This window comes from Canis lupus, chromosome 37 (genome assembly GCF_048164855.1).
Source record: "Canis lupus baileyi chromosome 37, mCanLup2.hap1, whole genome shotgun sequence".
Lineage (NCBI taxonomy): Eukaryota > Metazoa > Chordata > Mammalia > Carnivora > Canidae > Canis > Canis lupus.
The window spans coordinates 1,033,438-1,060,147 of record NC_132874.1 but is presented as its reverse complement, the minus strand read 5'-3'; the positions used below and the strand labels follow the sequence as shown (position 1 = coordinate 1,060,147).

The 26,710-nt window shown below is 42.7% G+C and overlaps 1 protein-coding gene across 9 annotated transcripts; it reads right to left on the bottom strand.

The window, feature by feature from the left end:
• Window positions 1-1,156: 1,156 nt before the first annotated feature.
• On the bottom strand, window positions 1,157-26,697 carry ZSCAN12 (zinc finger and SCAN domain containing 12). Of its 9 annotated transcripts, XR_012025338.1 has the most exons (7): window positions 25,664-26,697; window positions 23,018-23,165; window positions 20,312-21,437; window positions 13,159-13,584; window positions 10,994-11,732; window positions 5,861-6,050; window positions 1,157-4,220 (listed from the first exon to the last, which is right to left on the bottom strand). XR_012025338.1 is itself a non-coding variant. In XM_072813720.1 (4 exons), exons 1-4 carry the CDS (start codon window positions 26,075-26,077, stop codon window positions 13,554-13,556), a joined length of 1,719 nt encoding a protein of 572 aa, XP_072669821.1. In that variant the 5' UTR covers window positions 26,078-26,697; the 3' UTR covers window positions 12,232-13,553. The 9 variants fall into 9 exon arrangements, 4 of the variants coding, with proteins under 4 accessions (XP_072669821.1, XP_072669820.1, XP_072669818.1 ...); XR_012025337.1 differs by lacking the exon at window positions 1,157-4,220 and having other exon boundaries at window positions 5,369-6,050; XR_012025336.1 differs by lacking the exons at window positions 1,157-4,220; window positions 5,861-6,050 and having other exon boundaries at window positions 10,624-11,732.
• Between the last annotated feature and the right edge of the window lie 13 nt (window positions 26,698-26,710).

Below are 26,710 nucleotides of genomic sequence, written 5' to 3'. Positions count from 1 at the left end.
CCCCCCCACCACGCGCGGTGTCGCCCCGGGCCGTCGGAAAAGACGCCACGGAGGCCTCCCCGCGCCCCCATCATTCCCGGCCCAGCCCGCCGTCCGGGGCCACCGAGGCGCTCCCGCAGAGCGGCCCCGGCTCCTGAGGCGGCTGCCGGGACTTCCGTCGTCCGCAGGCACTTCCGGGATCGCTCTAGGATCGCAGGAAGGTTCCCAAACTCAGTGGTTGCTCTGAGCCGGGTGTAGGGCGCGGCTGGCCGGCCAGGCCCAGCGCCTCGAGGTCGCGTTCTCCTGGCCGCCTTCCCCTCCCCTGCGGAAGCTGGCGCTCCGCTCCCCTTCCGCCCCGCGGGCCGACCTGCCGAGCGGGTTATGCACGTGGACTCACCTCCCTTTGCCTGTAAAATTCAGACACTTTACTTTTAGGGGTTTTTTGCTGACTTGACTAGACTTGTTATATATCGGCCTGGCACAAGTAATATCTTTTGTATTTGCTAGATAAAAATAGTGCATTACCCCTACTAGCCTGATATGCTGCTCATCTGTCCTGTCTTTGACCACAGACGAAACTGGTGGTCTCTGTTTCTAATCTCAGGGCCCGGGATGAAGTTGAAGGAGGAAAGCTACGTGGTAAGTGTGAGAGGAAGACTGGTTTCCCTTACGCATTAGTGAAAGAGTATTCTGAGTACAGAGTTAGTGCATGACCTCAGAACGAGCCACCAGGGCAGGGGGTGTCTAAAGAAACTAACCCGTATTGTCAGGCATCCAGGACTCCCAAATGATCAGTGTCCCACGGTGTGTTCAGAGAAAACACTGTGCCCTCCCCCAGCAATACAAAGGTAGTTTGAGAATCTGTGAAATAATAGGTACTTCCAGATGCACCTATTGGGTTGGCAGTAAGCCACAGAGGCAGCAGGTGCAATGGGAAGACAAGGGGCTATCTCTGCTACCAGTGAATATCCAAAATCCAAAGGAAGTGTCTTGCTTGTAGGAAATAAGAGTGAGCAGAATTGTTGATTCTTCTTCCTCCTCTTCCTTCTCCTGCATCTTCTCCTTTCTCCTCTGCCTTTCTGTTGTTGATAATAAACCCTAATGAGAAAATAGACTTCCCACATAAAAACTTTGTGGGGTATTAAGTTCAATAATGGATGGGACATGAGTCAAAGGATGACAGTTTCAGCCCTTTATTTCCTGGCCTAGAGAATACAGCCTAGGAATCAGATAGTACATTTAAAAAGCTAGGAAGGAAAAAAATAAAATAAAAAGCTAGGAAGGTACTAGAATTTCAACCAAGAAAACTTGTATTTCCTATTTCCATTTCTTGCCAGTTTCCTTCATTTCAGCAAGAATCTCAACTTGAGCACTATTGACATTTGGGGCTGAATCATTTTGTTGTGAGAGACTGTTCTGTGCATTCTGGGATTAGAAGCATTCCTGAACTCTACCCACTAGATTCCACTAACTCCTTCTTCTCCCCTCCCAGACACTGACCTGTCCCTCCCCACTGACCCCCCCACCTGGCTGCCAACTGTGAAACCACAAGTCTCTTTTCATGGTCAAATGTCTCCTGGGGGACAAAATAATCGTGGGTGAGAAGTACTGTTTTAAAATAAGTCTATTTGAGATATTTGAAAACACTTCGAAAGACCTTCTTCATATAGTCTTTTCCCATTTGCATCTCATGGCAACTCCTAGCACCCAGCCAGTCCAAGGAGCCCTTTTTTCCTGACCTTTCAAAATCTAGTAGTCCATATGAAATCTAAGTTACAAGAGCGCCTGGGTGGCTCAGTCAGTTGAACATCCAACTCTTGGTTTCGGCTGGGGTCATGATCTCTAGGTCAATGGACTGAGCCTGGAGTCAGCTTGTCCCTCTAACCTGCCCTGCCTCTGTGCGTCCCCCCTTGGTGCATGTGTGTACTCTCTCAAACAAATAAATAATATAAATAATCTTTAAGAATTAAAAAGACTTTGAAGTGCCTGGGGGGTTAAGCATCTGCCTTGGATTCAGTCATGATCTTGAGATAGAGCCCTTCATCATGCTCCCTGCTCACCAGGGAATCTGCTTCTTCCTCTCCTTCCAACCCTCCTCTCTGCTTGTGCGCTCTTTTTCTCTCTCTTTCAAATAAATAAAATCTTCTTTTTTTTTAAAAAATAAAATCTTCTAAGAAAAAACTAGACCTTTAGAAAAAGAAATCTAAGTTACCTCATTTTTAGCATGAACTCTACCTCTTCTCTTATGGCTGACAGCATTGCCCATGCATTACTGTCCTTTCCTCCAAACAAGGCAAAGCTATTATGATGAGACATCACTATTCTATTTTGTAGGGTAAAAACAGTAGAGTGAAACTATTGAATAAAATGTCAGAGCTCCAAGTCATGGATTTCCTTCATACCTATAGACCAGTGAAGAAAATTATATCATGAAGGGATGTATGGAGTGAGGGCTAGTTGGTCATTTCTATATGAGGGCAGTAACTCCATAGGTATTCTTGAGGTATAAAGTTCTCTCTTCCCAATTAGTAAGTGTCCTAGAGGTTAGAAGGTCATGTTTTTCTACTTGGCTTTTGCATTTAACAAATGCCTGACCCAGCACAATGCATCTATCAAAGTTGACTGACAAAACAGTGTTCCTTTGAAATGGATTTGCCAGAAGGAAGCTCAGCAATAAAATGTCTGTAAAGACTGAGAGTTCAGAACCATTGATGGTACAAGTTCAGAGGGGCCTAGGAGATGACCTGGTACAACATTCTCTATTTTGAATGTGACCTATAAAAATGATAACTTTACAAATGACAGTTACACATACAAATACAGAATACTGAAACAAAAGTATCATAAAACAGTACTCTTATTATTAATGAATTCTGATATTTTCTGTTCTAAATGCTTCCATTTCATTTTTTTGGAAAACCTACTGATGGATAATGACAACTGCTTCGATCTGTGTTGCCAAATATCCTTCAAAAACCATGTGGAACAAGAAAAACAAAACTACACAAAAACTATGTCTTCAAACTACCAGAAGACAGAAAATGCCTAAACTTTAAATTACCTAGAATACAAAGTGAGAAAACACCAGAATCCTACCCTCCCCGCCCCCATGGCAAGGCTCTGTGGTGAGAAACGGGCAGTCTGAGAAAGTCCTAGAAAAGAGAAGAGGGGAGCTAGTAGTGGCCCTAAAAGTTACTCTAAAATCACCATCAGAAAGAGGGAGTCTATCCTATGTGTGAAGATTGGGGAAAATATACCGGGTATGAGAACACTGACTACAGCAAGGGGTTTAAAAGAGTATGTAACTCAGGGTGGCAGTCTTCAAAAGACATACTTTGAAAGGGAGAGGAGTAAAGAAGAAAAAAACAGTTTTTGGTAAATTTGTAGTGAAAGGGATAAAGAGTGAAAGAGGAAACTTTTAAGATTCCTGCAAGATATATATATACACACAAAGAAATCTCAAAACCAGTAATCACACAGTCTGCATAAAAACATCTACTAAAGAAACTGGATTTTGTTACACTGACAGAAGGAACCACTGAATAAAGAATCTAGTACACACCCTAAGTTTATGAACAGGGGAAAATGTGAAAAAAAAATCTAGAAAAAGGTACTACATGGAAACAAAAAATCAGAACCAACACACCTCAGCTAATACAAATCAACTAGCCCACTCCCCCAAAAATCCTTGAAGAAAAAGAAAAATGAAACAAATACTGCAAAGTAGACTGAACATCTCAAACAAGCATTGGGGATATGAAAAACACCTTGAATCAGAAACTCAAGGCGCATCCCACGTGGCTCAACGGTTTAGCGCTGCCTTCAGTCCAGGGTGTGATCCTGGAGACCTGGGATCGAGTCCCACGTCGGGCTCCCTGCATGGAGCCTGCTTCTCCCTCTGCCTGTGTCTCTGCCCCTCTCTGTCTCTCATGAATAAATAAATAAAATCTTTTAAAAAATAAAAAAAAAGAAACTCAAAAATTAAAAACAAAGATAGATAAAAAAACTAGGAGGAAATGAAAAGAGAGCTGATTGAACCTGGAAGAAATGGAAGAAAGTTACCTGAAAAACAAACACTACATTGAAAGATACCTAGGGTAGAAAATCCTAAATGTAAAAAATAAAAGGAGCACTGAGGCAGGAAAGGCAGGAAAACAAAGAGAATGAAAGCGAAAGGAAAGAAGAAGAAAGTGGAAGATATTAGAGGAGTGATTGAAATGGAAGCTGGGCCAATGAAGTCCCTGAAAAATAAAACAACAAAACAAAATTAATATTGAAAGTCCCAATCCAAGAAAACTTTACATGTTTTTTTTTTCCCCCAAAGATTTCATTTATTTATTCATGAGAGACACACAGAGAGAGGCAGAGACATAAGCAGAGGGAGAAGCAGGCTCCCTGTAGGAAGTCTGACGCAGGGCTCAATCCCAGGACCCTGGGATCACACCTCGAACCAGAGGCAGACACTCAATCACTGAGCCACCCAGGCATCCCAAACTTTACATTGTTAAACACTGAAAACAGGGCAGCCTTGGTGGCCCAGCAGTTTGGCGCCGCCTCCAGCTGGGGGTGTGATCCTGGAGACCCGGAATCGAGTCCTGTGTCGGGCTCCCTTCACGGAGCCTGCTTCTCCCTCTGCCTGACTCTCTCTCTCTCTGTCATGAATGAATGAATGAATGAATGAATGAACGAATAAATAAATAAATAAATAAATAAATAAATAAATAAATAAAAATGTAAAAAGAAAACAAAAACAAAACACTGAAAACAAGACCTAAATGTACAAAGGGCTCACTGGATACCTGGGAAGATTGTCCTGGAACAGGAAACTAGAGATGTGTGCTAGTCCATATATTTGGCTTCAAAGATAAAGAAAAATGTCCTCTAGGCCTCCAGGGGAAAACATTAAAGAACTTAAAAGGGCTAAATAATTAGACTGATATTAGCTTTCTCAAAAACACCACACAAAATGAAACTATAGTGGAATATTTTTTAAAAATTCAATGAAGAAAAGTGTGACCCATGGGGCATCTGGGTAGCTCAGTCTGTTAAGCGTCTGACTCTTCATCTCAGCTCAGGTCTTGGTCTTAGGGTCATGAGTTCAAGCCCCACACTGGGCTCCATGCTTGGCATGAAGCCAACTTAAAATTTTTTTGTGAAGTGTGACCAAAGAATTTAATATTCAGCTCAGCTGTCCTTCAAGTATCAAGATTACAAAAATAGTTTGAGATCTAGAAGAACTTAGGGATTTCTAAATCCATGAGTCTTTCTGGAGGAGACACCTGGAAACAGGCTTTATTCAACCATATGACTTGGAAAACTCAAAATTATCAATAATATTTTAATATATTTTATTGTAGGCCTAAAATTAAAATAGAAGCAGCAACAAGGATAGAAGATAAATATGTAAACATCATTAATTGTGACAAGTAGAATTAATACAACTTCAAAATGGGAGAAAGGAGGAGCACCCGGCTGGCTCAGAAGAGCGTGAGACTCTTAATCTTGGGGTAGTGAGTTTGAGCCCCATGTTAGGTGTATAGATTTTTAGAAAAAAATAAGTAAACTTTAAAAAAAATGGGAGAAAGGAGAAGCTCACTGATTGTAGGTGAAGGAAACAAAACTGACAAGTCAATAGTAAAAGCTGGATATGAAAATAGGTGACTAAGGGCATTAAAAATATAAATACAAATGTTACCATTGTAATAAAACTACATTTTCTTCTAAATATGAAGAATATTTCTAAAGTAAAAGAGCAAAATATACACAAGAAATAAATATAGCAAACACAACAGTCAATATTAAAAAATTTTTAAAAATAAATTGATAGTTGGTACCAAATATATCCAATCATATCAATAAATAGAAGTGAAACCTAACTTACCTGATAAAAGAAAGATTGGGGGGGGGGGTGCATCTGGATGGCTCAGTCAGTTAAGTGTCTGATTTGGGCTCAGGTTATGATCTCAGGGTCCTGGGATTGAGCTCCACATCAAGCTCTCTGCTCAGTGAGGAGTCTGTTTCTCCCACTGTCCCTCCCCCTGCTCATGCTCTCTCTTTCAAATAAATAAAATCTATAAAAAAAAGATTTTTCATTCAAGCTACAAATTAAGACCTGATTATACATGTACCCTATGCACCGAATGTTGCCGAGATAAATTCAAAAAGATGTAAATAAATGGAGAAATATACAATGTTCATATGTTAGACTACTCAGTACTCTTAGGATGTCCATTCTCCCCAATTTTTTTTTTATAGATTCAATGCAATGCAAAGTAAAATCCCAGATGTTTTGGAAGAAATTGACAAGCTGTTTCCAAAACTCATATGGAAATGGAAATGACCTACAATTGCCAAGACAACTTTGAAAAGGTTGGAGGACTAATGCAACTGATTTCAAGAATTATTATAAAGATATTAGTAATCAAAAGAGAATGGTATTAGTGTAAAGGTAAACAAATAGATCATTTGAACAGAATAGGAAGTCCAGAAATAGACTCGCATGAATATGAACAACGTTTCAGCAATCATTTGAAGGCAATTCAGTGGAGGAAAAAACTAAAAATTACAAAGCACCTAAAAGAATTACAATTTGTGTGTGTGTGTGTGTGTGACTTTGGGTTAGGCAAAGATTTCTTAGTCATATCGCCAACATGACCCATCTTAAAAAAAAAGATAAATTGTACTTCATGAACATTTAAAAATTCTGCTCTTCAAAACACACTATTAGAGTGAAGATAGCCTATAAACTGGAAGAAATAGTCATACATCATTGCACTGATAAAGGACTGGTATCCAGAATATATAAGTTTAGAAAACAAACAGCCCAAGGAAAAAAATGGGCAAAATCTTGAACAGATACTTCAGAAAAGGCTTTATAGGAATGACCGATAATCCCATGAAAAGATGCTCAATCATTAGTCCTTAGAATTACAAATTAAAATTACAATAAGGTACATATCTATTAGGTTGTCTAAAATCAAAGACTGACCTCACCAAGCATTAGCAAGAATGTGTAGTTAAGGAAAGCCCATAGAATGTTGGTAGGAATGTGAAAGAGAATAAATATTAGAAAACAGTTTGAGTTTCTTTAAAAGTTAAAAATATTCTTAGCAAGTAATTTCAACTATCCCACTCCTAGGTATTTACTGAAGAGAAACGAAAACATGTCTATACAAAGACTTGTTTATACACAAATGTTCATACTTCAAAACTTCATTTTTAAGAGCCCTCAAATGGGAATAACCCAAATGTCTATCAACAGGTAAATGTACAAACTGTGGTGTATCCATACAATGGAATACTCAACAATATAAAGAAAGGATTGTTGATATATGCAACAACACAGATGAATCTCAAAATAAATATGCTGAATAAGAGAAGCTGGACCAAAACAGTTAATGTACTGTTTTATACATTCATATCCAATTCTAAAAAATGCAAACTAAATTTATAGCAACAGAAAGCTGAGCAGAGTTTGCTTGGAGATGAGGGCAGGATGCAGGGAAGGGAGGGAGGAATTATCAAGGCACACATGTTAACTTTTTTGGGTGATAGATATGTTCATTATATTGATTGTGGTAATTGTTTCACAGATGTGCACATGTTAAAAATTATGTTCAACTGTACACTTCTGCAGTTTACTATACATCAATTTTCCTCAGTAAAGCTGTTTATTTATTTTTTTAAAGATTTTGTTTATTTGGGAAATACTGCACAAGTGGGAGGACAGGCAGAAGAAGCAGGCTCCCTACTGAGCAGGAAGCCAGACCCAGGGCTTGATAACAGGACCATGAAATGATGACCTCAGCCAAAGGCAGACCCTTAAACAACTGAGCCACCCAGGCGCTCCAGTAAAGCTGTTTAAAAATACTATAACTGATTATATTGCAGATTCGAGGTAAATAAATTTAAAAATCTAGATGAAATGGATAGTTTTCTAGGCAAAGTAATACATTACTAAAATTGATTCCCATTATAAATAGCCTAAATAGACCATTTTTTGTAGAAGAAACAGAACAAGTTACCAAAGAACTATCACACAGGAAAAGTACTCAGATGGTTTTACATTAGAATTCAAGCTTCAAAGACCAGCTAATTCCAGTGCTCTATAAATTGTCCTAGAGTATTAAAAATGAACAAAAAAGGAATTGCTTTTATGATGCAATTCAAATGTTGAAACCTAAACCTGGAAAATGTAGTACAAAAAAAAAATAAATTACAGGCCAATTTCATATAAACATTGAAGAATAAAGTACTAAATAAAATATTAGAAGTCACACATATTAAGAATAATCATGACTAAGTAGGATTTACTGCAAGAATGCAAGATTGATTCAATATTAGAAAATCCATTCACATAACAAAAGATAATAAAGAAAAAATAATGTGATTTATATAATTTCTAAAAGGCCTTTTGCAGAATGCAGTCTTCTTTTTTTTTTTTTTTTTTTAATTTTTATTTATTTATGATAGTCACAGAGAGAGAGAGAGAGAGAGGCAGAGACACAGGCAGAGGGAGAAGCAGGCTCCATGCACCGGGAGCCTGATGTGGGATTCGATCCCGGGTCTCCAGGATCACGCCCTGGGCCAAAGGCAGGCGCCAAACCGCTGCGCCACCCAGGGATCCCTTCTTTTTTTTTTTATTAAAGATTTTATTTATTTGAGAGCGAGGGAGCAAAAGAGCATGAGGAGGGGGTGGGGGCAGAGGGAGAAGGGGTAGAGAGGCAGAGGTAGAGGGAGAAGCAGACTCCCTGCTGAGCAGGAAGCCCAACAAAGGGCTTGATCCCAGGACCCCGAGATCATGACCTAAGCCAAAGGCATATGCTTAACAGACTGAGCCACCCAGGCACCCTGAATGCAGTCCATCTTCTAAAATGACTGGAATAGAGGATGCCTGGGTGGTTCCGTGGTTGAGTGTCTGCCCATGGCCCAGGGCATAATCCTGGAATAGAGTCCAACATCCGGCTCCTTGCACGGAGCCTGCTTCTCCCTCGGCCCGCATCTCTGCCTCTCCCGGTGTTTCTCATAAATAAATAAATAAAATCTTAAAAAAAAATGTAATGACTGTAATACTTATTTTTTGAGAGGGAGAGAGAGCACTTGTTGAGGGGGGGCAGAGGGATGAGAATCTTATTTTAAAAGATTTTATTTAGGGGATCCCTGGGTGGCTCAGTGGTTTGGCGCCTGCCTTTGGCCCAGGGCGTGATCCTGGAGTCCCAGGATCAAGTCCCGCGTTGGGCTCCCAGCAAGGAGCCTGCTTCTCCCTCTGCCTGTGTCTCTGACTCTCTCTCTCTGTCTCTCTCTCATGAATAAATAAATAAATAAATAAATAATCTTTGAAAAAAAAAAAATAAAAGATTTTATTTGAGAGAAAGCACAAGCAGGGTGAGGGACAGAGGGAGAAGCAGACTGCCCCCTGAGCAGGTAGCCCATTGTGGGGCTCAAACCTGGGACTCTGGGATCATGACCTGAGCCAAAGGCAGATGCCCAACAGACTGAGCTACCCAAGGGCCTCGAAGGAGAATCATAAACATGTTCCACAACCAGCAGAGAGCCCAACATAGGGCTCAATCTCATGACCCCAAGAATGTGACCTGAACTGAAATCAAGAGTCGGATGCTTGGGACGCCTGGGTAGCTCAGTGGTTGAGCCTCTGCCTTTGGCCCAGGGTGTGATCCTGGGTCAGGCGATCGAGTCCTGCATCAGGCTCCCTACGAGGAGCCTGCTTCTTTCTCTGCCTATGTCTCTGCCTCTTTCTCTGTGGGTCTCTCATGAATAAATAAAATCTTTAAAAAAAAAAAGAGTTGGATGCTTTACTGGCTGAGCCACCCAAATGCCCTCTGTAGTATCTATTCAAAAAAATTTAGGAATGCGGGATCCCTGGGTGGCGCAGCAGTTTAGCGCCTGCCTTTGGCCCAGGGTGCGATCCTGGAGATCCATGGATCGAATCCCATGTCAGGCTCCCGGTGCATGGAGCCTGCTTCTCCCTCTGCCTCTCTCTCTCACTGTGTGCCTATCATAAATAAAAATTAAAAAACAAAAAAAATTTAGGAATGTGCAGCAAATACACTCAGAGTTCTAAAATAATCACTGCAAAGTTTTAAAATCTATGTTTCCTATCTATATTAGTGATTAATTACATAAGCCTCATTCTCTCTCACAGAGATTAGGCCATATTAACAACTTGCTGAAGAGCTTCTAAAGATGCTTTCCTCTTTTGGCCTGTTTTACAAATGAAAAAGGATAATTAAGTTAAAGTATTAGCCTTCACAACATTATATTATGCATTATTTGTAAGGGAAAGTATTTCCATCATTATCTTTCAATAAGTTGTCTGTGAATTATCTTTCACCATCGTTTTTTTTTTTTTTAGAGTTTTATTTATTTATTCATAGAGACACAAAGAGAGAGGAGATCTATGCGGAGGGAGAAGCAGGCTTTATGCAGGAGCCCAATGTGGGACTCGATCCTGGATCCTGGGATCACACCTGTGATCCTGAGCCAAAGGAAGACACTCAACCGCTGAGCCACCCAGGCATCCCTATCTTTCACTATCTTAAACAATCAAACCCAAGGTAGAAAATACATGTTCTCTAAGGGACACTGACATGGTCTTATGCTGGAGAACACAGAAGCAGTCTCAAATTTAGGAAAGTGTCCAACTTTATAAATGTGATTTTTGTGTCCTGGGGTACAGACATAAGCCTATTTAGCTCATAAAAAAAATAAAATATAACAGTAGGCAATATCTACTGTTGTTGAATGAATTAAAATATGAGATTACAGCAGGCCTGGCAGAAACATGTACACACAGTCCTCAAGAAGACAGTAACACAGATCCTGGGATGCAGATGAGCACCTTATTTCAAAAGTTCTGGTTGCTTACATCTATAGATTCCTCTAGAATGCAAAAAAAGAATGGCTGACATTTTCTTTTCTTGACCTGAGACATTCATTGAATGTTTTTACTGGCTAAATTGGGCAATTAAGAATACCCATTCCCCATACAACTTGCCTTTTTACATTAATTTAATTTTCCAATAATGTGGAGATTCTGTTGTTGAGACTTGGTCTCTGTCCATGCAACATCCCATGATCCTCTCATTTATAAGAACTCCTGGGGTATGGATTCACTGACGTTAACCAAGGTCCAACCACTGTTTGAAGACTTCCATACTCCTCACACTGTCTGGGTTTCCTTGTAGTGTGAATTCTTCAATGATGAATAAAGCTGATGGTTCCATGCAAAACATTTCCACATTCATCACATTTATAAGATTTTTCTCCTGCATAGATTCTCTGGTGCACAGTTAGTCCTGACTTGTGGGTGAAGGCATTCCTATTTCCTCCATGTAAGGTTCTATAAGGTTTCGGTGCTATATGAAGGCCTCCTCACAGTCATCACATCTATGCAGTCTCTCCTTTATGTGGATTCTCTGATGTAAAATAAGTCCACTATGGCTGAAAGCTTTCCCACATTTCCTATACTGAGCATTTTTCCTTGTGATGTATCTCCTGGTGGGAAAAGATGGACCTGCCATAAACAAAAGCCTTTCCAAACTTGTTCTCCAAGAGATTCTCTTTGTCATTTGGACTCCCTGATGTTGAGTAAGGACTCACCAGTTACTAAATCTTTTACTACACTTACTGCATAAGTGTTGCAGTTCTACAGAGATAGAACTACCACATGATTTAGCATCTTCATAATTTTTTTGTTGGAGACAAGTCCTTATTTTCATTCTCAGTAACACCATCTAAAAAAAAAATGCAGACAGTTCAAATGTTGGTTATCTCTTCTCCTGAGATAATAAGACTTAAGATGAAGAGCAGTGATAAAAATAAAACCCAGTTTTACCTAAAGTGCATCCCTTTTCTATGTATCCAAACTGTCATCTCAATTTGGCAAAGTGCTGAAAAAGGCACGTGAGGTTCCAGTTTTAGTGAGAAGAAACAACTGGGCAGAAAGTCTGGAGGATTTTCTTATGAAATGTGACAAAGAATCAGGTAGGTATAATAAAAAAAGTTAAGAGATCAGCTTGAAACCAGAGATGAAAAATGAAGTTATTATGCAATCAAGAGAAATTTTGTTAGTGTGAGTTAAAAGGACCATTTATACCAAGTTAGATGTACTTAGGCCACTATTATAGAAAAGCAAAATGCTCCACAAATATTTATTGAGTGAACCAATTAACAGTGAGATATGATAAAAGTTAACTCAAAGCAATAGCTAGAACAGTTTCAAAACACGTAGTATTTTTTAAAAGATCTGTTTCTTTATTTCAGAGAGAAAGTGCATACAAGCATAAGGGGGGCAAAGGAAGAGGGAATATTAAACGGACTCGGCACTAAATGGGGGTGCTAATGTGGGCTGGATCTCACAATCCTGAGATCATGACCTGAGTCGAAATCATGAGTCAGTCACTTAATCAGCTGCACTACCAACGCACCCCAAAATACATACTGTTTTGAAAGGGAAAAATTTAAGTGGGGAAAATAACTTTTCCAGCAATGTTCAGGACTAAATCATAAGAAGAAAGCCGCACTTTGAAGTTCAAGGAGTTGAATAGGTCAAAACAAACTAAACAAAACCCCTCACAATAATGGCTTGGAGTTTCTACCTCAAGAATTGGGCAGATAATGAGGAGATGGGTAGAGGCCAAGTTTTCCTTTTTTTTTTTTTTTTTTTTTGAGGCCAAGTTTTCAAGGGAAAGGGCATTACTAATGAGAATTCTAAGAAACTTTCTTCAAGGATCTCTTCTTTCTCTGAAGACACTGCTTTCCATTTCAAAAGGCAATAATGCTCAAAGTCAAACTAAGACAAGATCTTAACAGGCTGCACTTGACACTTTGGATTCCAAAGTACTATCTCTGCCACAAGCGTATCTTGTTCTATCCTTTAGCCCAGACCCTAAAGGAAATGGGATGAAGCTGGTCTTGCAAAACTGAATTTGAAGCTAAACTTTCAGTAAAATTGCCCAAACCACCACCACCCAATTTCAAAAAAGTTTCCAGAGGTGCACACGAATACCAAGGGGGAATTAAAGTCCATGAGGTAGGTGCTGGGTTTGGCTCAAAGACATGTAGTGGATCCTAGAGTTCAGTTTTACCGTTTTCTGTACTATTCCAGAAGACTTTCACTAGTCAAGCCATAACATAAGTGATTATCCTAACCCTTCCCACCTGATGGCTTTTCCTCCAAGCTGTCTCCAACTTCTCCAGCATCAGCGATGTCTCTTCTCCACATTCTGGATATTATCACTTCCTGAGTCTGCAGCTCGCCAGTAGGTGTCAGGATCTGCTTCAGCACTTGCTCCTTGGTCTGTTTCTTATCTCAGCAACTGTAGGCAAAGCTCGGAGTCTTCTGACAGCCCTTGGAGCCCAGGTAGCTGCCTCTTGGTAGTAGCAACTTCAAGTCTGAAGGAATGCCCATGATTTCTCTGCCAGCACGATCCCAGGCATAGCCCTCTCCCTCTGCCATCAGTCACTAGTAGGGACCTTTGCACAGGAGCACCGCCATTCTGGGAGGAGAGCGCTCAAGAGAAGATTCACTCCAGCCTCGAGTTCACACTGGTTCTTCAGAAGTATTTCCTTGTAGTCTTCTTCTTCCTGGGGAACAAAGTAACACTGTTAACAGAAACTCTCAATTTTAAGTTCTCTTCCTCAAGAGCTCACTTAGGAGACAAGGCACTGAAGGAAAAAGGAACTCTGTCAGGAAGCTAAATAAATTAGGAGAGTGGGAGTGACTTTGCAAATTATTAGCTAGCACCAACACCAAGTACTAAAATCTTACTTCCTAAATGTTAATAAAGCTTGAAAGACCATGACCCTCTTCTCTTGGGTTCTCCCTTTCAGAGAATCCCAAATAAACAGTAAAGAAAATAACATCAGAAATGAAATAGCAGCTAATATTTAAAAGTGACTGCAAATTTACTCATTTAAGTAGATAATATCATAATCCCACAGACAGTTGAGACACCATGGTAGAGATTGAATCACTCAATACAGCACACAACCATCCTAATCCTTTCTCGCACTCCAGCGTCACCTATACTCTAGGGAGAGTCACAAGGCGGATCATCTCCCGACCAACCCAATTTCGCTTTCGCAAGAGCCGGGCCCCAGACTTTCCTCCTCCTAACAACCCACGTACCCTAATACAGCTCACAACTCGGAAGCCATCCTTGACCCTCCCACGCAGCTCTCCATTGTCGGACACTCTCCCACCCCAGCGTGCCTCCTCTCCTCCTGCACAAGCGCGCCCGGGTCCCGGCCCTCGCACTTCCGGCTGCACCGTGGATCTCCTCTAGGAACCTGGAGGCTTCCCCCTCTCGGTGATTGCCTTGGCCGTCCCCGCCCTGCCAAGCATCCCCGCGGCACGGGCAGATGAGGGGGCCCACCCTCCCAGGACAATGGTCGCTAACCCGGGCTGTACTGAGATAACGAGCAGGGGTGGAGACAGGGCGGGAAGCCCTCTCGTCGTCAGCCTGAGTGAGATGGGTCCTGAAGGAGCCGCAGCAGGCAGTTGGCCTGGGAATCCTGCAGTGGCCACAGACGACCGGTGCCTGCGGTTGGAGCGCCCACGGGGACGCAGCCGCAGCAGATGGCTGTTAAGAACCGCAGAGCGCCAAGCACTGTTCTCAGCACGGTCTACAGAACCCAGCGACTCATGTACCGGCCCAATCACGTGGCGGCTAGTACCGCCACTTTCCCTATGGAGACACTGACACAAGGATAGCCGTGGGTCTGCCCGAATTCACTTAGTATGCCTGGAAAACTAGTACCTACACTGCCAGGTCCTTTAGCGGGTATGAGATGGTGAGATGCCCACTCCTAAATATTTTTCAAGTAGGCACAACTGACGCAGTAGATGAAAGTGAAATATACGTATCAAGCTTATAGAGGAATGAATAAAATCCTAACCATAAATCATAAGGGACAAATGACCCCCACTTGAGGTCCTTCTTGGGATAGCCTGGACCAGGCCATTCCGGGTAAGATGACTGGTCGAACAAACATGCGTCCCCCAAAGACCACTTTCAACTGTTGGCTGAAAGCTCTGGGAGCCAATGGGTTTTCAGACCGGGGAGTCAGTGGTTTCCAATATGAAAACTGCTGGCTTTCAATGATGGTCTTACCATGTGAGCTAAGGAGTTACTCAACTGACTTTACTTATTTGGCTTTGTCAAAATCGAATTACGTCTAAAGCCTATATACAACATATTTTTATAAAATACATTCATACATATATCCTTTCTCTATATATACACAAAAAAACTATACGTGAGTAAAAAATGTGCAAGGACTCCTTACCAATTACCCCCAAAAACATTTGGAATGAGAGAGAATTCAAAGAAATTTCCAATAAAATGAACTGCTAGAGACTGTGGTATGAGAACTTTTAAGTGTGAAAGGACAAAAGTTGAGAATATTTAATTAAAGGTTATCAAATGATAATCCCTAAGAGGAATAGTGCAACTTGTTGCTCAAATTCTGGGCTTGTGGCGCCAGGAGAGACACCTGAAAAAACGATTTTATATACTTATGTTTCCTTCAATCTTAGAAGTGGTGTTAGCTACAAATATAAAACCCTCATCAAGGGTAGATCCATATGGGTTATTGGATAGACCCATAATGGGACATCTAAATCTTTATCATTTGTATTAGTGAAAACTGCCAAATACCCTGAATTCTGTCAGAATGGAGGGTGATCCCTTCCTATAAACATATAGAGAGCCCGCTTTTAGTGGAATGTCTCCTTTGGACACCCTCCTTAGGTAGGCAACAAGAATTGGGGTTCATGTCAGGCTGACCAAACCTCATTCAAGATTTAGTGTGCAAAGAGGGTGGTGATATTACCTTGGGTGTTTAGACCTGGGACTCGGGTTTCTAACATATCTTTCAGAATAATGACAAGAGTAAGAAAGTTTCCACATATAATTACTAGAGACACTGATTACCACTGCAACATAGGGTTCCCTCAACTGAAGTAAACAGGAAGTGTGGGCTCTGGAATTGGGCTGCGTGGGTTCAAAGCTTGGCTCCACCACACAATAATTTTGTGACCTCAGATGGCTTTGATTTCAGTTTCCCCAGCTAAAAATAAAATAAAGCACTTAGTAGTGCCTGGCCCTTGGTAAGCCATTAATGTTAGGCATTAACAAATCCTTTTCTTGACTTGCAAAGATAGCCAATAAGGCATCTGTTCAGAGCACAGGAGTACAGAGCTGCTCTTCTTGGATCTTCACGCTCTCTACAGCTGGCCTCACCACACAATTGAATGTCTTAATTGACATTCTCAATTAAGAGTCCTACTCAATCCCATTCTGCTTCCTCATTAGCTTTATTTCCCACCTAAAATTCCAGCAACCTCTTCATACAACTGGGTTTTTTTTTTGAGGGGGGCCCCAGCTTTCATCCCTTTGTCCCTTTCCATTAAATCCTGGACCCCCTGTTTGTCAGGTTACTTTTCATTTAAAGCCCCCTTTTCACTGTTTTAGTACTTTGATTCTCCCCCAATTTCTCCAGGTTTTTTTTTTTTTTTTTTTGTCTTTTTTTGTCTTAAACACTCAATATCTTGTTTACCTTGAATCAATTAGAAAAGCCAGGCAATCTCACTCTCCCTTATTTCTAAGCCACCACTTCATGATTCATCATTTGAATGTTACACCAGTTCTTCAACCTGGCTGTTATGTTACTATTCTCGACTGACCTTATTTCTACCTTGGACTTGCTTCAATTTCACATTTTTCTTTTCCATCCTACCGGCTGTTATTGTTGATGATTTCAAAATCCACAAAGGTAAGCTACTCCAAAGGACCCTAATTTCTAGATGCTGTCACGGTTACAGCATGTCTACCTTTTATCCATAAAGATATACTCTGGACTTCGTCATGGGGCACTCTGTTCACCACATTCCCCAGTTTCATCTCTAACCCGTCATGTCCCCCACTTGCCCCTCAGGGCCTTCGCCTTCTGTGTTGCCAGTTTAGCTGGCGTTATTCCACTCTATTTTCTCCTTATCCTGGATAGTTTGACCCCTCTGATGCCTACTTGGAAATTCCATGCCATCCCACCCTTTCTTGGTTCTGCAACTATATATAAGTACAAGAAGTGATCAGAACAAAGCCCCCACCTTCACTTTTAAACCAGTGATGAACTGTATCCTATTGAAGGGGTACATCCTGCTGCTCTGGGTCTCTGTCTACAGCTCCTTTATGTTAGGCAGTTAAGGACATCAGAGGCAGATGGAGGATGTGTCTGCGTTGAAAGAACGTGTTAAGCAGATGAACTGCACAACCTGCAAGTAACAGCACTGCAAACAGAAAATAAGAACTGAGTTCCAGTGAACAGTAAGATTATGAGAGAGGCTCAAAGGGACTATGAAGAGTAACTTCAGTTTGGACACCGTGTCTGAAACCAGATCGGATGGCAAGGACAGATAGCATCAGCTGGTATAGAGGAAAGGTGCACGTGGGTTCTCATCACTGAGTAGCAGAGAACTTGCAGGAGAGTGAGAGACACATGGCAGGGTGAGCTGGGGAACAGGAGCATACGACTGAGTACACTCAGGCTCACTCGGGGCAACAAACTGCTTTCTGGATGTAAAAAAATTAGGTGTCCAGCCCTGGCGGCTTCAATGTCTCATGGGCTCAGCACCAATGCTGGTCGTAGGATAAACACCCTAAAGAGTTTTCAACTTATGATTGAGTTGTTTTTCAAATGTTCATTTGCTTTCCCCTATTGCGAACTCAGAATGTTTTCCCAGTCATGTAAATTACAATCCCAAAAGCAAATGTGATACATAATATGCCTAAATTATAGTAGTGATACCATTATTATTTTTATATGAAAATGTGCTCACACCTACGAGCTTAGAAGCTACATATCTATTTCTCCAGAGACTCTTCTGGTTCCAAGTCAGTGATGATATGCTTATGTTCTGTAAAGGACTGTGGATAGAGGGGCAAGAGAAAGGGGCCACTGGGAAAGGACACCAAGTACATTACAGGAGCAGGGAGGAAATGGGATAAAGACACAGGGCTGGATGCAATGGGAGTTAGGAGTAGCCAAAGGATAGTTACCCTTGTCTTTCACCACCCCCTTTTGTCACTATCTTACCACTTCAAGCCCACTAACCAGCTAGAGGTGAGGGGTGGAGAGGATCCTGGAGCCACATGGGATAAGGTGGGGTGAGGAGGTAGCCCCAGAAATTACAGTCTGCCATGGCAAGGTAGAAAGGGAAGGAAATAAGGGGAGACAGCTCAGTGAAGGTTATAGTCTCTGTAAATAGAAAGATAAACAGGGGTGCCTCAGTGACTCAGTCAGTTAAGCATCTGCCTTCAGCTCGGGTCATGATCCCAGAATTCTGGGACTGAGCCTCAGCCCCACATCAGGCTCCCTGCTCAGTGGGGAGTCTGCTTTTCCATGTCTCTCTGCCTGCCACTTGACCTGTTTGTGCTGTCAAATAAATTTAAAAATTTATTTAAAAAGAAAGTTTAAAAAAATGGTAAAAATAAAAAGACCAGGAGCCATACATGCCTCTACATGGCTGCCTATTATCCACAACAATAATCATCGGCCCTCATTAGGACATAACTATTTACTCAGTAATACAGGAGTAAAGTTAACCAGTTATCAGTTGATCTGTGTTTTCACAAGTCCCAAGGGACAAAGTCACCAATCTTTGGCTCTTTCATGTGCTCAAGAAGGTATATAGACCAAAAAATTGTAAACTAGTTCTAGAGAGCAGTTATTAGGGAATTCAGAACATGAGAACCGTATAGTTGGGTAAAAAGAGAGGTTAGGAGTAAAACAGAACTCTAGCACCCTCCCTTAACTAAACATACACAGACGTGTGCTCAGATGACCCCTGGAAGCCTTCAAATGTAGGTTAGTCTATTTTGAAAGCCTTAAGTATGAAACAGTAGGAAGGCCATTCTGAAGCCCTAGGGGCTGGACAGTGGTCTAGTTCCCTGTCCACTAAAGCACTGGTAGCACCTGGCTTTCTTTAATGCCTCAAATCTGCATGGGTCCCTGTTTACACAGACTGTGTCCAGGCGTAATCACTCCACAGGCAACCATGAAGGGAGCTGGGATTCAATGCAATGTTTCTCAGATTTATAATCAGGTGACCACAGAGCTATACAAATGAAGATTCTTGCCCTCATTCCAGACTTAATGAAGCAGAATGTCTGTGAGTGGGATACAGGCATTTCAACAAGCTCCATGGGTGATTCCGATGCTCAGAGGAATCCCTAGAGCAATGGATAGGACCTGAGGTCAGAGACCCAGGCTTCAGGGGCTGGCCTTTCCCTTTGTGTGATGTTAGAGCTATGTCACCATCTCCATAAGCAAGGGTAGCCTTGCTTTTAAGAAGGAGAGGAATGTTGGGATGCCTGGGTGGCTCAGCAGTTGAGCATCTGCCTTTGGTTCAAGGCATGATCCCAGGGACCCAGGATTGAGTCTCACATCGGGTTCCCAACAGGGAGCCTGCCCCTCCCTCTGCCTCTCTCTGTCTCTCTCATGAATAAATAAATCCTTAAAAAAAAAAAAAGGAGAAGAATTTTAATTTACAGAGATATTTTAGGAATTCAGTAAGAGTGTTCTGTAAGTGCCTTTGGTTAAGAGGCTCTTTCGCCCTCCCAATCTGTCCCCAAGTTCTGTTTCCAGCTTACTGCCATCAACTGTCCAACTGAAGCTGGTCTACCTCAGGTTGGCATGGATGCTTCCAAACCATGAGCACTCTTGCCTCTGCTTACATCTCCTTTACCCTAAATGTTTCCCATTTTGCCTTCCAAATCTGCCCATCTAACCCTCATCATCCATAGAATCTTTCTTGACCTGCTTAGGCATCAGTGATCTGTCCTCCAGAATTGGTAGCACTTACTGTGTGCCAGGTGCCACTTCAAAGATACAGGACTCATCAATCCTCCTGCCCTGCTGCCATTTGATGATCTAACCTCACACGTGGATCTTAGAAATCCCAAACTAAATTGTAAAACTTTTGAGAAGGATAATTTGGTGTTCTGCTTCTTGTTCTCCACAGCACCTGAGAGAATGGGCAGCACACAATGAATTCTTTGTAAAATATCTGAGGTTTCCTTTTAGCGAGTGACTGACGTTTTGCCCTAAAGGATTTGAAAGCTAGTATTTCTCTCCAGCCTCCATTGTGAGACAGCTTCCCTATAGTTGTCATACAGAAACAGATTTTTTTCCTCTGTGGATAATCTGATGTTGAATTAGAGCTGAAGTTTGCCTGAAGGATTCCCTACACTCTTTAAATTTACAGGGACCATCTCTGTTATGGATTCTCTGGTGTTTACTAAGATCTGACCTCTGCCTGAAGGCTTTGCCACATTCATCACATTGGTAGGGTTTCTCCCCAGTGTGGATTCTCTGATGCTGAATGAGGCTGGTTATTCCTCGGAAGGCATTCCCACACTCATCGCACTTGTAGGGCCTCTCTCCAGTGTGGATTCTCTGATGTTCTGTGAGGACTGACCTTTGAGTAAAGGCCTTCCCACACTTATCACATTTATAAGGTCTCTCCCCAGTGTGAATTCGCTGATGTTCTCTAAGACTTGTCCTCTGAATAAAGGCTTTTCCACATACATCACACTTGTAGGGTTTCTCCCCAGTGTGGATCCTCTGATGCTGAGCAAGGCCAGTCTGACTGAAGGATTTCCCACATTCCTTACACTGATGGCACTTTTCTTTGTGGTGGATCTCCTGGTGGGAAATGAGGGATGAGTTATAAACAAAGGCCTTTCCACACTTGCTGCACTCATAGGGCTTCGCCCCAGTGTGAACTCCTTGATGTTGAGTAAGTATCGAGCGCCGACTGAAACTTTTATTACACTGAGTACAATGGTATGGTTTGTCTCTTGTGTGGATCTTGAGATGGTGAAAGAGGCCTGCTTTCTGGCTGAAGGCTTTGCCACATTCATTACAGTGATAGTGCTTCTCTCCTGTGTGGAGCCCCTGATGTTGGTTAAGAGCTGACCACTGGCCAAAGGCTTTGCCACATTCATTGCATTTGTATGGTTTCTCTCCAGTGTGTATTATTTTGTGCCGAATAAGTACAGTTCTCCCACGGAAAGTTTTTCCACATTCCTCGCATTTGTAGGGCCTGTCCCCAGTATGGACCCTCTGATGCTCTATGAAGTGCAAGTGCTGACTAAAGCCTTTCCCACATTCCTCACACTCGTGAGGTTTTTCTTCCAGATAGACCATCTGCTGTCCAGCCAAACTGACTCTGTTTTCATCACCTGTAGATTGTTCACCTTCCCTGGAGTGTCCAGAAGACTCCTCTGCTTTTGCTGCAGATTCATTAACTTTTCTGTATCGAGTGGACCAGAATACTTCACTTTCAAACCTAAACATATTCCCACATGGTTCCATTTCTTCAGAAACTTCTTGCTTTAAATTCCTGTACTCCTTTCCAGTCTCAACACCTGAAACTACAATCGATCACCAAGTCAGCTAATTTCCAGCATAAAATTATTCAGGTGAAAAATACATAAGAACCTAGAGTTTCTGTAGGACAATGAAATGGCATTAAAACACAGGACTGACATAATATATAAAGCACTTCAAAAACTATTATGGAAAAGACCAAACCCAAATCAAACTGGGCAAAGGAAGAATTGACTGTCTCCAGGAAAGGAAATAATTAACTCTTAAACACAAGATACTCCACCTTAAGATAAGGGAAAAACAAATTTAAACAGTATCAGGATACAATTTTCACCCATCATCTCTGCCCATGAGTATAACACCATGTTCATGAAATGGGCGTCACACATCGCCAGTAGGAGTGTAAACTGACCCAGGCTTTACAGAGAGCAATTTGCCAATATCCATCAAAATTACAAATGTACTCAACATTTGGCCAAGTAACTCCACATATGAGAATCTATACTGAAGTACTCACACACATTCCCCACCACTACCTGTTAAAGTAAAACACTGAGGACAGCTTGGGGGATGGGTAAGTTAATTGTGTGGCTCGTCCATACACTTTAATATCAAGCTGCTGTTAAGAAATAAAAACTGCAAATTTTACTATCTTAGTGATAAAAAGAAAAAAAGATACTTATTTTGAATACGAATACATATTTTGAATTTGAAAAACATATGTATGTAAAAAAATTTCTAAGAAGAACACATAAGAACTTAAAAACAGTGACAATCTGTTTCAGGGCTGGGAGGAGACCAGATTGCCAAAGGAATTGAGTGGAATGAAAAACCTTTCACTGGGTAACTTTTGTTTTTGAACTATATGAATTTTTACCTATTTTAAAAAAATAAATATAGACAAAGTAGAGATAGGAAAATATGGGTTCTTTCACCCATTCACCAACTTTTATTTTTATTTGTTTATTAAAAGATTGTATTTATTTATTTTTAAAATGATTTTATTTATTCATGAGAGAGAGAGAGAGAGAGAGAGAGGGGCAGCAGAGACACAAGCAGAGGGAGAAGCAGGCTCCATCCAAGAAACCCAATGTGAGACTTGATCCAATGACTTTAGGATCACGCCCTGAGCCAAAGGCAGACACTCAACCGCTGAGCCACCCAGTCGTCCCTCATTCACCAACTTTTAACACTCTGCTATATTTGCTTTGTCGTTCCTGCTCTTTACAAGCATACACATTTATACATTTTTTTTCCCAAACCATCTGGAACTTGCAGACATCGTGGGGCAGAGGCCTGTCTACTGACCGATAGCCAAAGTGAAGACAGTAGTACTGTCTGATCGGATAAAGGCTAGAGAAAGCAGGGAGATAAGGACAGGAAAATAACTATCAGAAGGACTAAATTAAGTGATCTCAAATAAAATATTGCAAGAATTCACACACAAAAAATTTAAATACAAAGAGAAAACAAGAACGGAAGAGTGACAAACCAAAGTGGGTGAGTCTATGCATGAGAGCCCTTCCTGACTATACTGATCAGACACAGAACAAAGTACTAGAGGCCCCATGTCATGGGCCAGCCTGCCTTTTCCTTTCTCCCAGGATGGTTCTGTCTTCTTTACCTTGTTCCTCTGGTTGGGCTTCAGATTCCAGAGACTCACATTTTAGTTGCACTGTCAGGGGTGGAAGGGACGTGCTGGGCTCCTGCTCTGTCCTCAAAGGGCCCATGTCCTGCAAGGGCTTTTCCTGTTCCTCAGTGTGGACCAAGACCTGGGGCAGACGAGACACAGTTCAGACACTCTGCAAACAGCAAACAAGAGGATACAGTCCAGGGCAGTGACACCAGCTCCCCGATACCTGAACTTCTCTCCAGAGACCAGTCTGTCCTAAGCCTACTCATGGCACCTCCTCTGGGAAACCTTCCCTTCTCTCGTTCTTCACAGCTACAAAATGCTGGTTGTACCACCTTCACTTCATTTATGCTCAAAGAAGTGGAGAAAGGGAAGGGAGGCAGAAAGGAAGAGAACAGAACTTGGGGGAGAATAAAACAGGAGAAGGAAAACAGGGTGGGGATAAGCAGAGAGGAACGAAGGACAGAGGTGCTGAAGAAGGCAGAAGGAAACTAAGGGGGAGGAGGACGGAGAGGAGGTCTCCTCCCTACAGACTCTGCCCTGCCCAGGCCCCCACCCCACTTCCTTCTGGGAGATGACCTTGATTTCTCCTTGTACACGGTCAAGGTCACAGTCACATCAGGGACCGCCCACCCTTCATTTCATCACCCACCCCCACACACACACTTCTCCTTTGGTTCCCACTTAGAGGAAAAGGCCTTTTCTTGTTTGAGGCTTGTATTTCCACCCTTGCCTTCAACCCCATCCCTTCTTGCACCCTTTACCCCTGCTCTTGCAACTAACTCATTTATTTATCAGTTTAAGCTGCCTTGTAGCTTCCATGCCTGGACAAAACAATTCCCCTTGTATTTGAAAATAATAGGTTTCCCCAGCAGGGTGCAAAATGCAGGGGCCAGGGACCGCTTAGTCTGTTTCTTAGTTCAGTAGCTCTGTGACCAAGGCCCAGTTACTCGGACCGTATGGCATTGATTGTGTACCAAAGCACCTCACCCAAGGGGGGGGGGGGGCACTGGCACACACCAGGCCCTCAAACTGCTCCCCAATCCCCTACAGTGGCTAAATTTTGTAAATAAGAAATCACCACACACTGCCTCTATTCCGACTCAGTTTCATTTTGTAACCTCTGACCCCAGAATAAGAGCCAGAATTAGCATGATGCTATCTGAGATGGACAGAAAAAGATGTGTCCACCTCAAAAGTGGAAGGAGAAAAAGGCTGGTACAGTGAGCTATGCCTTTCACCCATGGATCTCTGGCAGGGCCTCAAAAATCAAGTTTAAATTCCATTAGCTGCCCCCAGCGTGCTCTGAGGGAAAGGGCTAGTTGGTAAACAAACTCAACATGTTTAAAACCAAATTACTGTGCTTGAGAACTCTGCTTCTTTCTTCTGGTTCTGCCTAGAATGGTGCCTGGTACAAAAATCAACATTCAGTATATGTCTTCTGAATGCGTGGACTTTTCCTTAATCCACCTTCCCCTATACCTTGAACTCTGTTAGGAGCACCTGGATCACACTGGAAAATCTTAAGCTGGAAATCCCCAGTGCTCAGCCTAGAACAGAATCCTCGGTAGACAGTTTTCATCCACTAGTCTGTCATTGTTTCCAATTAACTTATGGACGACATGCTTCATCCTTGTAGACTTACCATCACAACTCCATTTCAAACTCACATCCCTCTCCAGTGTTTCTGCCCCAATGCTGGAATGCACTTCTTGTTTGGTTAGTTACCTGTCTTACACTCTTCCTACCAAGACTTCCCAGTCTTGACTTTATGACAAGTTGGGTCAGATAATTCTTTGTGGTATGCGGCCGTCCTATGCACTGTAAGACATTCCCCAATGTCCCTGCCTGTTAGCCACTAGATGCCAGTAGCACCTCACCCTATCTGACAACCCAAAATGTCCCAAGACGCTGTCAGATGCCTCAAGGGCACAAAATTGACACCGGTTGGGAACCACTGTCTTTTAACAATGTTTAAACAAAACAGAACAGAACAAGCTTCTATAACTTTGGTTACATCCTGGGGTTAGAGAAACTCATTTAGATTTAAAGAGAAACAGAAGCTTGTATCCTACAGAATAAAATCTACACTCCAGAGATGATATTCAAGGTCCTGGACTCTCTGTTCTCAACCCTTCTACTTACAACTAGCCTGTCTAACCTAAATGGGCTTTCTCCTACTCCAGGTAACTTGGCTCCTGCCCTGGCCCTCAATCCTAACCTTCCACTCTGCTCCAACCTCACACGTCTCCAAGGTGGAGACTTTGATTTTGCCATCTTTTAATTCTTTAATGGAGGCAGGGCAGCAGATACACTATACTGCAAAACAGAAGTGATGTCTGTTTCAAACGACTGTTGCCCACCCCATTACCATGACCTCTCTAACATTTCCTCTTAGAAATCTGTTTCCAATGTTTTTGAGCAGCATTTCACCAACTAGAACTCTGTAGGCCTAGTCCAGAAATACACGATCCTTCCACAGAAAAAAATATAATTTTAACCAACTTTCCAAGAGGGTCGAGCCTGATACACCAAACTGTCAAGAACACATTTTGTGAAACAATGCTGCGCTTCACTCTGGCCTAGAAATCCATAATCCACCTTTTCTCAATCATAAACCAGATCTCTTTTTCTCACCTGCTCCCTGGGCTCATCCAGCTCCCTCTCCAGGTCCTCCAGCACGGCCACCACCTCGTCCCCGCTCTCGGGGTGCTGCTCCCGCACCCAGGCCTGGAGCTCCTCGGGCAGGATGGTCAGGAACTGCTCCAGCACCAGCAGCTCCAGGATCTGCTCCTTGCTGTGGGTCTCAGGGCGCAGCCACTGGTGGCAGAGCTCGCGGAGCCGGCTCAGGGCCTCGCGGGGCCCAGATGTTTCCTGGTAGCAGAACTGCCTAAAGCACTGCCGGAAGACTTCTCCGCTGTGGGTGTTGTTCTTCTGCAGGTTCTGATCCCGTGTGGGGGTATCCTTACACTCCTTTTCCTCCTCCTCGGTCTTTACTTCCAAAAGCTCATCCGGGTCCTCGTGGGCCTGGACTGCCCAAGTAGATGCCATCGTGTCTTCAAAAGCTTTGTCAACGCTTTTAGCAAGAATCCCTGGTCAAGTTCGTCCTGGGCGGACCCGAGGGAGAAGCCATCCCTTCTAACACAGGCTACACCACACAGGCAAAAATGGCAAACTCTAAAAATTCACTTTGTGCTTTGAAAGCCTCCTCCAGGTTAATTGACGATACTCGGGGAAATGCTCTGATTTCAAGAGACTTGAGAACTTAAGTAAAAGATGCCAAAGTGGTCTGAGGGTTTACAAACGAATACGACGCGGCAGAAACACCTGCATTCTGTTCTAGAATAAAGGGCAAAGCGCCTACAACTAACATTTAGAGCAAATAAGCAGTAGTAAAAGGTGGAGACATCATTCAGGTCTCCTTTGTTCTGTGACGGCCGAAGTGCGGCGGAAGCCCAGGAGTTGGCAGGCAGCGGCCGCGGGACTTTATCCCCGCGGGCGCAGCCTCCGCTCCTTCCCCGCGGCCCTCCGAGGGCGGGAGACGGCCGCACGCTCGCTCACGCGCGGCGGGCAGAGGCCAGAGCACTCACCCCTCCGCGGCCCGAAGGCCCGCGGCCTAGAATAGGCCCGGAGCGGGAACAGCCGACAGCGCCCCACAAAGGCCGGAAGCGAGCGAGGTCCGCG

Coding starts and splice junctions, on each gene's coding strand:
- ZSCAN12 (XM_072813717.1), bottom strand. CDS start 26,077: ATGGCATCTACTTGGGCAGTCCAGGCCCACGAGGACCCGGATGAGCTT. Junction 23,166..25,663: donor TGGATGAGCCCAGGGAGCAG/GTGAGAAAAAGA, acceptor CGTCTGCCCCAG/GTCTTGGTCCACACTGAGGA. Junction 21,438..23,017: donor AGCCCAACCAGAGGAACAAG/GTAAAGAAGACA, acceptor GATCGATTGTAG/TTTCAGGTGTTGAGACTGGA.